We start from the raw sequence: 16148 nt of genomic DNA on the forward strand, positions 1-16148 counted from the left end.
CTTTGAAAGAAAAGGACCAAGATTTACAGCCCAATAAAAGCCCAGAGTACCACACTACATCTTTTGCATCCTATTACGTACCATTAGGATACTAGTTATCAAACAGCATCATCTCTCCTTCAGGAACTGCTTATTAATCATGTATAGCAGCACATAAAGAAGCTGTACTTGCTTCAGTTGGCTTTTCTGATTCTGTAAGCACTGGGTACTTTATGCTAGCCACCTAAGTTCTCAGAACCATCATTCTGAAAAAGTAATGAGTAATATATTGAATAGTAAATATAGCAATTTCTGTGATAGTTTTGTTGCATATGGCTCTGTTGTCTATGTTCCTATTTGAGGTCTTGCCAGTCTCTTTCACCTGTTTTTACACTGGAAACTGCACTGAGGTTACTGCCTGACGGCCCATGACATGCTCCAGAACAGCCATCTGTACTATGACATGACAAGGTTCTCCTTCCTCACGCTGGCAGCTGAGTTCAGCCAAAACACAGGACAGTGCTTACCTCCATGGTGCTACTTTCTGCTTACTCTCCTAAAGCCAGGACAAACTACCTAGGGCTGTGAGGCTCTGCCAAAGAGCCATCAGGAACACAGGCACCTGAAAGATGCACTGGGAAATTCTATGTGCAGAATAACTAGTAAATCTACCAGGCTACAGAGTGCCCTGGTTTTTTAACTGAGGACTTGCTAGCAGCACCAGAGAATGTAAACAAGAAAATTGTTTCATGTGGGTTGCTGAAGAGGTCAATTTAAGACTACGAGAAAGACAGCCCTGAAGCCAGCAGTGAGCACATGCACTAAAGAGAAACAAAGCTATGGTAATTTTCCTTTCAATCTGAAACAAGCTCCGCTTTGACTTGTATCAGCAGATTGCAAATGCTCTGTTTTTCCAGGTGTTTCTTTGAAGGGACTGGTGCACTTAAGCAGTGGACTGAACACAGTGGTATAAGGAACAGAAATCATGTATTACTATTATTCATCCAAGCCTTGGTAAGACTTCCAAGAAGATTATGACATTTGGCGTATATTGATTCCATACGAAAACATGTATCTAGACCTCTGATTCAGCACTTAGAAAATGTCTCTGTTCTGCCTCCATAAAGCCTTCCAGCTGATAGAAAGCAATTTTGCAGTCATCTGGATTTCCTCTAAATCTAGAGAATCCTGGCCTACCTCTATACTCCCATTCATGCTTTTGTAGCAGTACAAAGAGGTGAAATTTGTCCTCTTTATCATGCAATCTCTTTCTTTAAGGAACTAAGAAAATCATACACAGTGTCTTACAAAATAATTCCAGAGACCTGCCAAAAATGACAAAAAGGGCATAAACAAAATGATAGTTGGAATTTAAAAAGCATAGTATATTATTAAAAAAACTAAAGCAAAACAACAACAGAAGAACCAGTGTGGATTATGTGCTGTCTATGGATACAACTATGGATACAACTGTGAAAGGTAGCATGACAGCTATCGAAAAGCCAGCTATACCAGGGAGCTCATTTTTACACTTTTAAGTTACCTGGCAACGTTTTCTTTCATTTGAGCAATTGAGTTGATACCTCTATGTCTAAATTACGTATATGGACACTTGAATGTCCATTTAAGTAAAGAAATACTGAAACTGGGAAGTGCAAAAATAAAAACTTGTCTTCTGTGATTGAGGACCATTACAGAGTCCTAAAAACTTTGTCTTTTCCTAGAAAATTAGTAAACTTCTCAGGCTTACAAACAGCACAGTGCCAACAAATGATTAGGAGATGACTGAATATAAACCAAGCAATACTGGATTCGCAAACTTTCCTCCATTTGTTAATGTGGTATCGTACTTTGAGGACCTTATTGAAGTCAGTAGCAAGATCGCCTACTTCAGTAACAAGATATAAAAGGCTTTCTTTCTCCTTTAGATCTCAAGGAAGTCATTCCCTAAAGTCTGTAGCAAGAGATACATCTTTTCCAGGCTGCCCCACTGTGAGTTCATGCTCTGGTAACCAGTTACCACCCACCACCCTCGTTACTGCACTGTCCATTACTCCCACAGACAACTGGGCATGCCAGTTATGTTGGCTTTGTCACTGCTGATGACTGCACCTTGCCAGTAATTCTCAGCAGATGAATTCACATGGCAGCAATGGACTGGACTTACTGTTCTGTGTCTCATTTGCCATCTCATCTGGCTCCATACCAAGTCAGAGACCCTTTGCATAGTTTTTACACTAGTAAATGAAACGGTCAGGGACTGTTCTCAGGACCTGATGCCAACTGGCACGCCACAATTCAGTCTCCTTTCAGCTAAAATGACAGTACAGCTAAACTTCCCTACAGCTTCCTTCCAAACAAGCAGGACCACATCCAAACTGTCAATAAGGAATAAGCTCTGACCCAGGCTAGACCCCAACTCATGCCCAAGCACGGAAGCAGTGGTAGCTGATCCAGGCCTTAAACCATCCAAGGGATGTGCTAGCAACCACCTGTCAGTGTGGGGGCCCTTCCTTAGCCTAATTTACTTTACAAATACAGGTTTTGACTAATGGAAGCAATTCTGTAGCAAAGAGCAACTTTGAGAAGAATGATCCAAGCAAAAAACAAAGGTCTCAGGTGCTGACTTGAGACCAGGACATAGGGATTCATGTCCTTTCTCTAAAACATAGTTTCCATATGTTTGGAAGCTCAGCTCTTATTCTGTGCCTCCGTTCTGGTTAGGTTTTTTTAGGATGGTCACTACTTTTTTTTTTTTTCTTTAAAATAGTGCTTACTGCAAAGAGACTCTGATTTTACCTGAAGACTGTGTGTAGTATCAATAACAACTTTGACAAGAGAACTTTCAAATCTAAGGCTGCTGATATCCATCACAGAAAGGAAGGAAAACAAGGTAACATTCTGCCACAAGGAAGGAACTCCCATGCCCCCATCAAACCAGAGTAGCAGCATTATGTTTACAGATTCAAAAGAATTGATCAAACTTAAGTTTATTTTGTGATGGCTAACTTCTTTTCTGTTTTAAACATATTCCAGATACACTCTTTTTCACTACAGTTGCCACTCTTTCATTATTACTTCCTCATTAGCAAGCAATCCTGCCACTCCTTTTACACATCCTTGCAAATTTTAAGACAATTCAATAGGAATCCACAAAGCAGCACACCAGCTTCTATGACTCTCTGAAAAAAAATCCCCTCGAGGCATCTTTACTCACAAAACCTCTTCACAATAAGATATTTATGGAGTTTTATTCTTCTGAAATCATTCACTATTTATTACATATGTTTTAGAGCTATATTATTATTGACCATTAGGCTGTTTATTTTCAGTTTTGATAAACTGTCTTGAAGCAAATGGCTCATGTGAATTGCTGATGGCTGATACATAATAAAAATGTAATTTTATCTGGTTTAAGTGTAAACTACTTCTCAAATGCACATAATTTTTTTGCTGTTTATGGCACGACATTTTCAGAGAATTACTACAACAGATTTTGTAACAGAAATTAATTTCTTTCTCCATTATGATTCTTTTCTCATATTCGAATGACTAAACTGAAGCAAACTCTGCTTATCCTGCTCACTGTGAAATCGCAGTGTGCTCTGAGCAAAGATGTCAGAGTCATACCCTCACAGATGATGAATAGCATCCCTGCCGAGTACTGTTTTTAAAGAAACAAAATATTTGGGCAGGATACCAAAGGTAACAGAATTTCACATAAGCAAGTTTGACAGAAGTAACTGAGGGTTCTGCATCTGCAGGGCTGTGGCGCTTAGAGAATCACTGAGCCACACTTGGAGACAGAGGACTTTTTTGCTTTGTCCTGTATAAACTCAGGCAAAGACTTGTTTCTCATCTCTTTTTAAAAAAGCCTCCTCATTATCTGTTGTTCTTTTCACCAAAGCAAACTGAATTTTCATGAGGCAACAAACTGCAATTCCAGATCACAGAAACCCTCTGCTTAAAGGTACTTTTAGTAGAAGTGTTGCTGATAGACTTGGTATCTGGGTCCTCCAAAAGACCCAGGAAGGAACCGGGCTTGTGAGAGACTTACTGAATCCTCCCCTGCTGCCATCTGGTGCCAGGAGCAAGTAAATTACTGTAACTCTTCGAAGAGTACCACTTACTACGCTGACCCTGTGAAGCTGATCAGCTACATCAGCAGGTGTACTAGCATCTCACCTCTTTCTACCTTGCCCCTACTCCCTCCATTACCAGCTGTTTGAAATGAGGCTCAAACTCTGAAGAGAAATGAAAACGTGAGGTGCAATTAGGAAGTGCTTGAGAGACAGTATGATGCAGGAGGCTCAAACTTTCCCTTTCAAAGCAGCACAACCAAGTATCCATCTCCAGTGCCTTGTATGCATGCAGCATGGGAAACAAACAGAAGCTAGAAATCCATGCACAGTTACAGAGCTGTGACCTCACTGGGATCACAGAGACATGACGGGATAGCTCACATGCTTGGAGTGCAGCCATGGATTGATAGAAACTCTAAAGGTGAGGAAGAAGGGTTGTACTCTACACAAAAGAGCAGTTCAATTGCATGTAGCGCTGCCTTGTAACGGGTTATGGGCCAGCTGCGAGCTATGGGTAAGAATCAGAGGACAGAGAAGCATGGGTGGCATCGTCTGGGGTATCTTCTACAGACCATCTGATGAATAAGAGGAAGTTTTTCAGACAACTAGAAGAAGTCACATAATTTCTGCAAGGTATTGAAGACAATTTTTGCTACAGGTGATAAACAAGTCAGCTGTGGGAATCACTTTGATGGACCTCTTGCAAATAAGGAAGCATTGGTCATGGGTTTGATGGCCAGTGGTAGCACTGGCAGCCCCAACTGCGAGATGGTGAAGTTTAAGGTCCTGAGAGAGGGGACCAAGACAAATAGCGGACGACAAAGTTTCAATTCTGAAGGCATCCAAAAACGTAATGCTGCTGTTGGATATGATTGCCTCGCCTATTGGAAATGCTGCAAACCACCACCCATTATGAGACTTGTTTCCAGTTCCTTACAACCTCACCACATTTCAGATGTTGCAGATTTTCCACGCAAATCATCTGTCTCAGGATAAGTTATTAACATTGTTAATATTTTGAAAAATTTCAGCAAAATTATTCAGCTCTTTCCAAGAAAAGAATATCCTGGTTTGCTCATATTAAATAATTCTAGCAACTGTTCCTTTGAGAAGTTCCCAGTATGCCTGTGCTCTGGAACATTTTTGTGTCTGTATACAATATATACCTCATACTTTTCCAATTCATCCAAATCATGACTGGTCAAACCGTACCCTTTCAGAAATCTTCCATTCCTATATTTTACCAGGTAAGTATTTCTTGGAGTTTACCGGTTTAAGTCGCTGAAAATTCTGTATTTACAAACTACCACATCCTCTCCCACTCCAGCTATCGATCTGCACATTTTCTCCAGCTGACAGATTATGTTCCAACTCCACGCCAGAAGGCAAAAAGCCTAACTAGTCCTGCGATTGTTGCTCCATGCAGGTGGGTCTAGGTAAAGCTGAGGCTAGGCATTAGAACCAGAAACCTTTTCTCCAGTGCTCACAGTGACATAGTTGTGGTTTCCTAGCACAGTGAGTGATCCTCCACTGCTCTCAGTCCAGATGCAAAAATGAAGAGCTAAGGCTTGGAAACAAGGAAAGGAACACAACAAACCAAGGAAGCTGACAAGATTTGTATGAGGGAGTGGAAGAATTGGGGGAAAGGACAAATTTTGCAGAAGAGAGAAACTGTAACTAAGAAATGGAGATAGTACACTTGGAGTAGAATAAGAGGAAAATGAACTGGAAAAGACTTGAAATCCAGAGAGGAAATTGGACACTCATGAAGAGTTGGAAGTATGCAGGGAAGGAGGGAATGCGAGGGAGAAGGACAAGACTGGGACTTAGGAACCAGAAGACAGCAAAACAGCCACTACTGCAAGACACACCAAAAAAAAAAAAAAAAAAAGAAAAGAAAAAACAGACACAGGATCAAGACTGAGAGAGAGAACCTGGAGAATCTGAGACTTTGTGAGTTATAGGAGAAAGATGGGAAATACGTGGTTGTGGTTAAATAGCAGGAGAAGGGGCTTAGAGAGAGAAAGGGCTGTGAGAAAGGAGAGACACTGGATTTTTATCAAAGAGATGTAGTGGGCAAGCTGATATCGGTGATCAAGGGGACTGGGATGGGATCATCCCTTACCAGTTCTTTTCACAGCTCTCCAGTTTTTGGTTTGGGGTTTTTTTTGTTTGGTTGGTTGGGGTTTTTTACAGTGGCTTTTGTTGTGAAATTTCCAGCTACTCCCCTGATTTCTGTGCAGCCTGAGCACTCAGATGTATGGAGAGCTAATCTGTGCATAAACAGGGCAGGCAAAGGTTGCAAGAGTAAGCAGAAAAGTGTAATTACTTTCCTGTGGTCCCACAGCAGGCTAGTATCAAAATCAGGAACAGAATTCAGATTCCTCCTCCCAGCTCCAGTGCCGTTCCCCAGACCCTGCTGCCTTCTTCCATTTCCATGCAGCGTACAAAACAGACCGACTGACAAGACAGGCACCACTGTAGGGAGGCATAAACTCCCCTGCCTGCAGTCTGAACTGACGGGACAAAAGACATCTCTAGTTCACGTGCCGTGTAGCCATGGTTATCACAAGCTCTGTATCTGAGCTAATAACCTATGCTTAGAAGAAGAAAATGGTAGCTTGACAACATCACCCTAATGTGGCTCTAAGAACTGAGCTGTCTCACATCTGCCCAGCTTGGAGCACTGGCGGAGCAATCTATTTCTGTCCAGAAAGGCATATGCCTCTGAAAAACACTGTGCCTCTTGCAATTACATATCTGCATTACAATGAGGATTTGTAAAGCCCAGGGTCTGGTACCTCTGTCATATTTTCCCCCTGCTTCACTTGTCCCGCAACAAACCATCTAAAGCATGGCTAACTGGGCATTTCCTACACAGCTACAGTAAATGAATGAATTCTTAGTTCATACTATTATCATGAAAAGCTCTACAAGAGTTAGCTAGGCTTTAACAAACGGTTACCATCAAATTAATGAACAATAATTAATTAATTAATGAACAACTTATTAACAATTTTTTTTATGTCTGAAAAAACTACATCTATCTACAGTTGGTTTCTCTTTCTTTATGAAACAATTTCTCTAGTTTGTTTTCAGCTTCCTGAAAAGCATTACAATTAATAATAACAAATAATAACGAGGAAATCAGCAGCAGTTGCTACAAATAAATTGAGTACTGACAATACAGATTAAAAATCTTGTGTTTCCGTGTGGACGTATGCAGGAACAACACTAAATGAAATAGCTGCAGATTGGGGTACTGAAAGTAAAAGTAACTGATAGAAAATGTATGCTTTGTTGGAACACCTTCCAAATCCTGGATGCTTGCAAGCTTCTGCTGCCATCAACAACAACTTCCATTTCTCATGGAATATATCATAATTATTTATGATAAAACCAAACCAAAGAAAGTAAACAGAAACTATCTCTCTATATTAATGGACAAATACATTCACAAGTCTATATTCACCCAAACGTTCACTGGAGAACTCTAGATTTGTCTCTACACAAACACATCTGCTAGCATTTATCTTTTATACATGTTTCCAGTCAAGTCTACAATGTTTTTTAAAACCATATAGAATCGACACAGAGAGAACTTTGGCTTTGGTCCTGCTCTAGAGACTACCAAACAAAAAATTATGCTTCTGCCTCCAACATTTTCTATTAAATCTTTTAACCATTCTCTGCTATCTCACACTGTTCATTATAAAAGGAGAACAAATTTCCCATGGCAGTTATACATAAATAGATTTTAAGAATGGGAAGGTTTGTGTTTTTGCAGTACATTTGATGACATAAAAGTACAGAAATCAGTCGTTACATACTCCGAGCACTGTTATTATGCTGTAAAATAAAAATGCTTCAGTGTCTTTGGAGCTTAACTCTCCCATTAATTCTAAGCTCAATAAAGTGAGGATCACAATCCAGACAAAAGGTCTTGACTCTGCATTCCTATTTATGCTGAGTAGAACTTCCTTAAGCAGGAGGTTGCATTGTTATAATGGCTGTACTGAAATGAGAAAGGGTTGTAAACCCATGAAACTGGAAGAAGTAACTCACAAGCAAACAGAAAATTAACATTATGACTATCTGACAATGACATTTAAGATGCATGAAACCTCCGATTGCCAAAGAAGAAGAAAAGGTATTTGTCACAGAAAAATTCTAATGCACTTCAGACTGCTTTGGGTGGTTTTCATGGTTGTTTCATGTTAACATTTTCATCGCTTCTTCACAGATTCTAAATTTCAAATCTGTAAGAATTAGTATTCTTCACCAGCATCCTTCCATTGGTCCCCCAAGTCATGGCATGCTTGCAAAGTGCATAATAATTTGGCTTCACTTCAAACTTGCTTTTCTCTGACTTGCACCTCCTCAACCATCCTCCAGCTTCCCCCATGCTGTGCTGAAAGTCCTAGCCTGAAAAGCAGCCTTCTCCTACTGAAAGGGACTCAGCAGCCTGTTTGAAATACATAAATGAAAACTCCTGCTTAATTATGATGACGGATATAATGACTGGGCATGGCAGTTCTCCTCTCCAGTTCAGCATAAGGATGTATTTCTGACTCTCTGTCCACTCCACCTCTGCTCTGGTGTAAAGTCTTACTGCATTTTTCCATTCTGGCTCAGTGGCCCCATTCTGTGCCAATGGGAATCATCCATCTGTTTCAGCTTCATGAAAATAGTGTTGTGTAGAAGAGCCCCTAGCTTAAACATGACACTTTCCTTTCTTCTGGAGTCTCAAATATCCTCCCATTGATACCAACCGCAAAGACAGAAAGGGGCAAACACCTAAGCTAAAGAAAGTGGAGAGCAGTATGAGAGCAGCAGAACCATAGTTCAGCATAGTGGGCCAGAGGGAAGAATCAGGGTAAGGAGAAAGTGACTACTGATGACAAAGAAGCCTATTTTTCGGGTTAATTTCCTGCAGGTATGTAGCTCCCAAAGAGCATAAGCTATTAAATTGCCACTACACTTCATTGTAATCTGAAGATCCATAAGAAGAAACAAGGCAAAAGAAGCTTACTGTGGTACAACCTATCACAGGGCAGGAGGAAAGGATCCAGAAATGGGAATCTACAAGAAAGTAGAGTCTGAATGGACAAGAATAATGGAAAATTTGGAGTAAAGCCAAGCTTAACAACAAGTTGTAAGGATAATTACAGAAAAATCATGCTGTCATAAAGAAGATGAACGTGGAAACTGAGTTGTATTTGATGGCAGAAACCAGAGTGAAAACTGAAGAAGAAAGTCGCGGGCAGAGGGAGAGGGAAGCTGAATAAGGCTCAGATTTCTTTCATGCCCTTTTCAAATCTGCAATTATCTGGAAAAGCAGTAGAAGATGGGAAAAAACACCTGTTTATCCTCTACTAACATGTTTGAAATTCAGTTCCTGTAAAGAAAACATATGATTTTTAATACTACATCACTTAAAGTAAGTACTTGCAGTTTCTAAAAATACTATAAATTATCATACAACCTTTTTCAACAACTGAAATACATATCTTCTGCTTCACACAAGATCAAAGTAGACATTGGCATTCCTGCTAGGGAATATTACTAAATGTGAAAATCAGTGGCATTCATTGAATTTTAAACACTGAACTGGAGAGCTGTTTCTAAAATCTGTTTTGAGAAGTCATTCTTAGTCAACAGTTTCTCTTTTTACTGCATGCCTTGTTATCTCTGTCGGCCAGGCTATTACTGCTGTAATACAATTTTCTGCTTACTTAACGGCAACAGGATCTTGCATCTATATAATGGTGAATGGAGTAATTTTGAAGATGAATTAGATATAGTGTAAAATTATGCTTAGACTGGAAGGCCAAGTAGAGTCTCTTACTTCCCAGTACTCCAAAGAGCATGACTGAACAAGATGGGGAGGTGGCTAGATCCCCAGTCTCAGTGTGCCTGGTAGTCCCTAGTAGTAGTTAGCAGAGAAAGACCAGGGAAAAAACTAGTCTTTGTAAAAACATGTGGGGAGCATCATCTGCAAAGTTAGATGCCTCTGACTCCTCTCAGCACTCTTCCTGCATGTATCTTAATGTAAGTACAATGTCTCAAAGCCTCTGAACTCTGTTACCATCAGTTCCACATTTCCCTCCTTGTATAGGAAAAACAAAGCCACAGTTTGGTTTCTGTTTTGCCTAGGAAACAACGAATATTTTAGTTTTTTCTCAGCTTCCCAATCACCAAACTGTACTTCAGTACTCTGCAACTTTCAACTTTTGCCTGCCATATTTTTTGCCCCCAAAACAAGTTATAGGAAGAAAACCAGTTAGTTCAGCAATAAGAATTTGAGAACTTCAAATACTTCGTGTGGAAGTAAATAGCAACACTAACCTCCTTCATTTTTTCCAGTTCATTCTGTAGTGCTTGTTTGGCGATTTCAACTTCTATAAGCTGCTGTCTTAATTTTTCATTTTCATCTTCTGTAACGGTACGTTTTTCTTCCACGTTTTCTAACTCATGGTGAAGTCTCACCGACACATCTTTTGCAACCTAAATGAAACGATATTTCAAAAGAAAGATTAAAAAAAAAAGAATTACTGCTGCAGTGCTTAGCACCTAAGCAACCATTTACAGGTTAATTCTGGATGCTTTGATGGAAGCGGTAGGAAACATGGACAAGGACATCCACAGATAGAATTCTAAGCGATTCAAAATTCAAGCCGGTTCCTTCCATAAATAGTGTAGTCTTCCCATGGACTTCACTGGAAACCACATTAGACACTAAACCCCAACTCCTTCTTAGGTTCTGTTATGTCAACAGTGAAACAGGACCTTCATTATTCCTGGAGACAGTGCAGCATCTGTTTTCTCTCAACCACTGCTAGCTTATGTTTTTCAATGCATTAAGGCATATGTCCTTCAAATACTTGACATGCAGAAGTATCTAAAAGCAGGACCCACCTTCTCTAGGCCTACCCTACCTATGCCTGGTATAGGACCACAAACAGATGCACCTTTATTTCAATCCTGCTAGTTTCCCTCTCCTTCATGGGCAGTTAATCTAAATATCTGGCATTTACTACTATTGGTTAATTTAAAGAGTAAAATATGAACAAACAACATTTTTACTGACCTTGTGTTCACCCAAATGATGTCAAATATTTTAAATGAAAATGAACACTAAGGTTTTTGCTTTTTTCTTTTTTTTAATGCATTTTCACAGAAATAGAGTTAGAAGGCACATGTCAAGATCTAATTCCTCTTCTTCATATAAAGTAATGAGAATTTTGTCATTCAAGCCACTTGCATTGTATTTTGTGAAACCACCAGAAACTATAATCATGCACCAAAAATATTTAAATACACAATAATCACTGTTATGGTGGCGACTTAGACACATAGTTTGAAAAGACTAATTTCCTGCTTTTTTTAGAACATTGGAAAGTATAATTAATCCTTCTTAGCATTACCTAGGGGAGCTCAGAGAGCTCTCCTTTATGGCTTCCACTAGAACGATCTTTATGTTTGTATGTCAAAGAACTCTCTTTGACATGCTAAAACTCTGAAGAAAAAAATAATAATTGCAAGCAAGCAGTCTAGAAGAATCCGATCCATCAGAAAACAGCAGCAGCTAGTGACTCAGCCTCCCCTGACAAGAAACCCGGAGTGTGTGAATTACTGATACAACACTGCAGTGTAGCACAAGATCATTCAATAACCTCCCCCACTGCACGCACACTCAAGACACATAATGCCCAACAGAAAGAGAGAGTGGAGGGGAATTTCAGTTATAACCACACTCCAGAGAGACTGCAGGATGAGCTGAGAATCACACCACAGGGCTATATCTTGATGTCTTTTCCTACACTCGGTATTAAATTGCTCATCTGGTTGTCCAACCAAAGTAAATGGAAAATCATGGGGGACATTTTTAACAGCTTCCTATCAGAATCTGCCTTTGGACCATAGATACAGTCTGTATCAGTAAATATAGCCAAATAACAAAATCATTACTGGTAGTGATTTTTTGATGCAAAATTTGGTGGAGTAGCAATTAATGCAGTGAAATCCTACAGAGCATTCTAGATCACATGGGAAGTGGAACTCTTATGCAAGATGCATTTTAATACAGCTATATGCAAGACTCTATCTCTGAAGGATTAAGTCCCCTAATATATTACCCATGTAAAATGGACAACGTTATTTTGCATAGAAATTCTTCAGGGAAGGACTTGGAAACACTGTGGAGAACTGCACATGAGTTACAATTATGGTTAGCCAGCACCCGGAATTCAATTTGGCAGAAATTTGGCATTAGACATTCATCCCTACTCCAAAGCAGAACACATTCATGATCTGTGGGAACGCTCTGCAAAAACACTATTCCTTTCCGAATAAGTCAGTTGTATGGTTATGAGGAAAGACATGGGAGAAATCCTAATTAAAGTGAGCTCTTTGTCCAGCTCAACCTAAGGCCTTAGCTAATATCTCCTATATTGCAGGTAAGCACCTCACCAGAGAGTCCATGCCCCTCCCAGGCCCTGCGCACGTATTACTTGATAATACAAAGTAGCATCGAGCCAACAAAGAAATCAACTCTGGAAGCTGGAATCGCAATATTCACTTGGGACATGAAGGCTCGCGTTCAAATTCTGCCTGCAAAGGTGCGTGTCTCAACTATTCACCTAAGCATCATTCTGAGTGTACAAAATGTCCATTCTGAGTGTACAAAATGTCCCTTGCTTCGATCAGCAATTCCATCCGACCCCTGACAAAGGGGTCATTTTGCTTCTGACCAGGAAGACGCTATTTTGTCAAGAGCCACGTGAACAGCCGTACTTACAGAACTGTCATGGCCACAACAGCGAATATGGGTTCTGAATATGCACAGGAAAGGAATATCAAATAGAAATACAGAGAAGGATATTGGCATTTTAAATGGCATTAGTGAGAAAATTACTGGAACGTGCCTTGGACTGGCATCTACATTTTAATAAGAACGATGACAAGCTGGATAATTTTCAGAAAGGATGATCCAAGTCTGCAAACCAGGCTTGGGAAATAACAGACTTTCAATCCATTATACTTAATCAGAAAGAAGTTTAAGAATGACTTTGTTCCTGATCATGTATTAAATTAGCATTTTCAACTACACTCCAGTGAATCCAACAAGCCATAGGTAACTAGTCTTATACAGAGGACAAGCGTTGCTATACAGAGGTCTGTACTTCCATGAGAAATGGAGGGAGACCAGTCAACTGAAAAAAGCTTAGGAGTCCTGATTCAGTAGGAGCCTTAACAAAGTCTAGTGGATGGAAGCAGAAATTAAACAACTTCCAACTAGCGCAAGAAAGGGGTTTTTTTTCTGTAGTTGGACCAATTTAGAATGGAGATTTAGAATACAAATTTACCAACAACAATCTTTAAACAAGGACTGAAACTTTTCCTCAACAATGGGCTGTGGTTCATTCAGATGTTATGGATTAAATACAGTTGATTACACGCTGAAATTTGATGTGCCTATGGTTTCAGGCGGATGTGGAAAATCCTGCCCTCACTGAAGATAACAGCAGTTTTTCCACTGACACCAACAGAGTCAGGACTTTGTGTTGTGACTCTGCAAGTATTCAACCTACCAGTCCTCTGAAATCTTCACTAAAGAGTACAGTAATCCTCTCAAAGTCAATGGGACGATTCAGTGAGGTTGGTTTAATTTTGTGGTGGTAGGGTATGTTTTGCGTTCATCATAAAAGATCCAAAACCTCTAGATCCTAATTTGCATTTGAATCACTTCTTCCACATAAACTTTACAAAAAATGGTTGGGCTAAAGCTGAAAATAGCCTTCCTACGTACTGAAGGGCTTCTATTATCAAGGTAAGCTTCGCCATTGCTATCCTACGAGCTGCACTGGGTGCACAGTGTACCACAGAACGGGTGGAAATGCCTGAGTCATGAGGACCGAGACCACGCTCATGTGTCTGTCCGAGGCGCTCCCTTCCCTTGACGCCTGCTCACGTCCGTACCTTGAGGTCCTGCTCCATGCTGCGCAAGAGCTCGCCGTCAATCTCGCCGGTCTGAGCATAGCGGAGCCTCTTGCGCTCAGCCTTGCGCAGCCGGTACTGAAGGATCCGGCAGTTCTTGTTGGCTCGCTCCAGTTCATGGCGCATTTCTTGAAGCTGACAAGCGTCCTCTTCAAAGAAGCTGTCCCTCATCTCGTCCATCTCCGTCCTCAGCTCATCTATCTCGTTCTGGCACCGGGGCGAGAAGGAGACAGGGACACAACAGGTGGGTCAAAAGCACAAATGTCAGCACGTATAGGGGAAGGCAGCCAACATGGAGCTCTTCCCTGCAGGGACACCAGCTAAATACAAGCCTGCTCGTTAAAAGCACCACCACGAAGCAGGGAAGTGCCACTGCCCGCATGCCCCACAACAGGGCCATCTTGACTCTGCCTCCAGCGCTAGTGCCGGCGGAGAGGACAGCCGGGAAGCCCCCTCCCGGCGCAGGGGTGGGGAACCCGCCCGGCCCCGGTTCCCCCCCACCCCCGCTGCCGCCCCGGCCCCGGCTCCCCCCCCCGCGCTGCCACCGCCGCCCCGGCCCCTCACCTTGAGGCTCTCGTTCTCCTCCCGCAGCTTCTCCATCTCTTCCTGCATCTCCTCCTGCAGCTGCGGGCTCAGGGCGCCCTCGGGGGCGCCGCTCCTGCCGCCGCCGCCCGCCTCGCCCTGCCGCAGCCCCTCCGCCCCGGCCGCCGCCATGGCAGAGGGCGAGGAGGCGGAGGCGGCCGGGGGAGGCTCGGCCGGGGCGGCGGCCGCGGAGGAGGAGGAGGAGGAAGCGCTGCCGCTGCTGCTGTGGTTGCTGCCCTTGGTTTGCATCTGGGCGGCCGCCGCCAGCCCCTTCCTGAGGTGGAACTGGATGAGCTCACTTTGCAGGCATCCCTCCTTCCAGTACCCGCCGCCGCCCGCCGCCCCGCGGCCCTTCCCCGCGCCCGAGGAAGATGGAGGCGCCGGGGCCGCCTCCCCCGCGCCCTTCAGCGGAGACCGCCCCGCTTTCCCCCGCCAGTGCTTGGGCGGCGGCGGCGGCGGCGGCTGCGGCGCCACCGCCCCTTCCCGCTCCCCCCCGCCGCCGCCGCCTCCTGCAGGGGGCGCCTCCTCGGCGGCCCGCGGCGCGGCGGGCTCGGCGGCGCGCGGCGGCGGCTCCTCGGCGGCGGCTTTCCCGCCGGCGGCGGGCGGCGGTTCAGCACCGGCGCCGGGCTGGACAGCTCCCGGCGGCCCCGCGCTGCGCGGCGGCTTGTCGGCGGCGCGGCCGCGGGCGGCTCTGGGGGCCTGGCCCGGCGGCGGCCGCGCCGAGGCGGCCTTGGCGGCGGCGGCGGCCGGAGCGCGGGCGGCGGGGGCGGCGGCGGGCGGCGGGCGCGGGGGGTTGTCGCGGGCCCCGGCCGGAGAGGAGGCTCGCTGCTGCTTCCTGCCGCTGCTGCCCTCGGGATGGAGGCGAGGCTCGGCGGCGGCGGCGCCCCCTGCAGGCGGCTGGCTCATGGCGGCGGCTATCTCGGGGAGACGTCCATCACCGGCGGCGTCCTCCGCCTCCTCCGCCGCCGCCGCCCTGAGAGCTGGGGGAGGAGAAGCGGAGAAGACGGTCGGGGTGGGGACGGGGAGGACAGCCCGGGGGCGGCGGGGAGACGGGCTCTCTGGCAACGCCGGCGGCCAGCGTGCCCGCTCCCTGCCGCCGCAGTGCCCCGTCTGCTGCCGAACCCTGCCCCACGTCCCGCGGGCACCTGCGGGCAGCGCGGCGGCCGGGTCAAGCCGGCCGAGGCTGAAGCCCAGCGTCAATCCGCAGTGAGTGGCTTTCGGAAGGGAGTCCACACTGCACGGCTGAGGCTGAGATCAGTTCCCCCTCCGCTTCCATCTAGGGGCGTTTTTCCCCCCGGTGCCGAGCCCTTCCCCCACGGGCTGCCACATCATAGTTAAATTTCCATCCACACACAACCTTCCCTCCCGCTCGTCCTCGCTGCCAAGCCGAATACCAGTCTGGGTTGCTACCGCACCTGTCTGCCTCCTCAAAGGCCTCTTCCAGGTGCCTGTCACAGCCGAGCGGGGAAAGGCTGCTGTACAAAGGGCTGCACACGTGGAAGCAAC

At 44.3% G+C, this 16148-nt stretch overlaps 1 protein-coding gene across 2 annotated transcripts in view; it reads right to left on the reverse strand.

Annotated features, from left to right (window-relative positions):
• Nucleotides 1–15548, reverse strand: part of MTCL3 (MTCL family member 3) — a 39411-nt gene extending 23863 nt beyond the window's left edge. For both annotated transcript variants that reach the window (XM_076333564.1, XM_076333563.1), the window contains exons 1-3: nucleotides 14625–15548; nucleotides 14043–14267; nucleotides 10410–10568 (exon numbers count right to left, since the gene is read on the reverse strand). In XM_076333564.1, the coding sequence (XP_076189679.1) occupies nucleotides 10410–10568; nucleotides 14043–14267; nucleotides 14625–15548 (1308 nt within the window). The remainder of the gene's footprint in view (nucleotides 1–10409; nucleotides 10569–14042; nucleotides 14268–14624) is intronic.
• Nucleotides 15549–16148: the final 600 nt, after the last annotated feature.

Source organism: Aptenodytes patagonicus, chromosome 3 (genome assembly GCF_965638725.1).
Source record: "Aptenodytes patagonicus chromosome 3, bAptPat1.pri.cur, whole genome shotgun sequence".
Classification (NCBI taxonomy): Eukaryota; Metazoa; Chordata; class Aves; order Sphenisciformes; family Spheniscidae; genus Aptenodytes; species Aptenodytes patagonicus.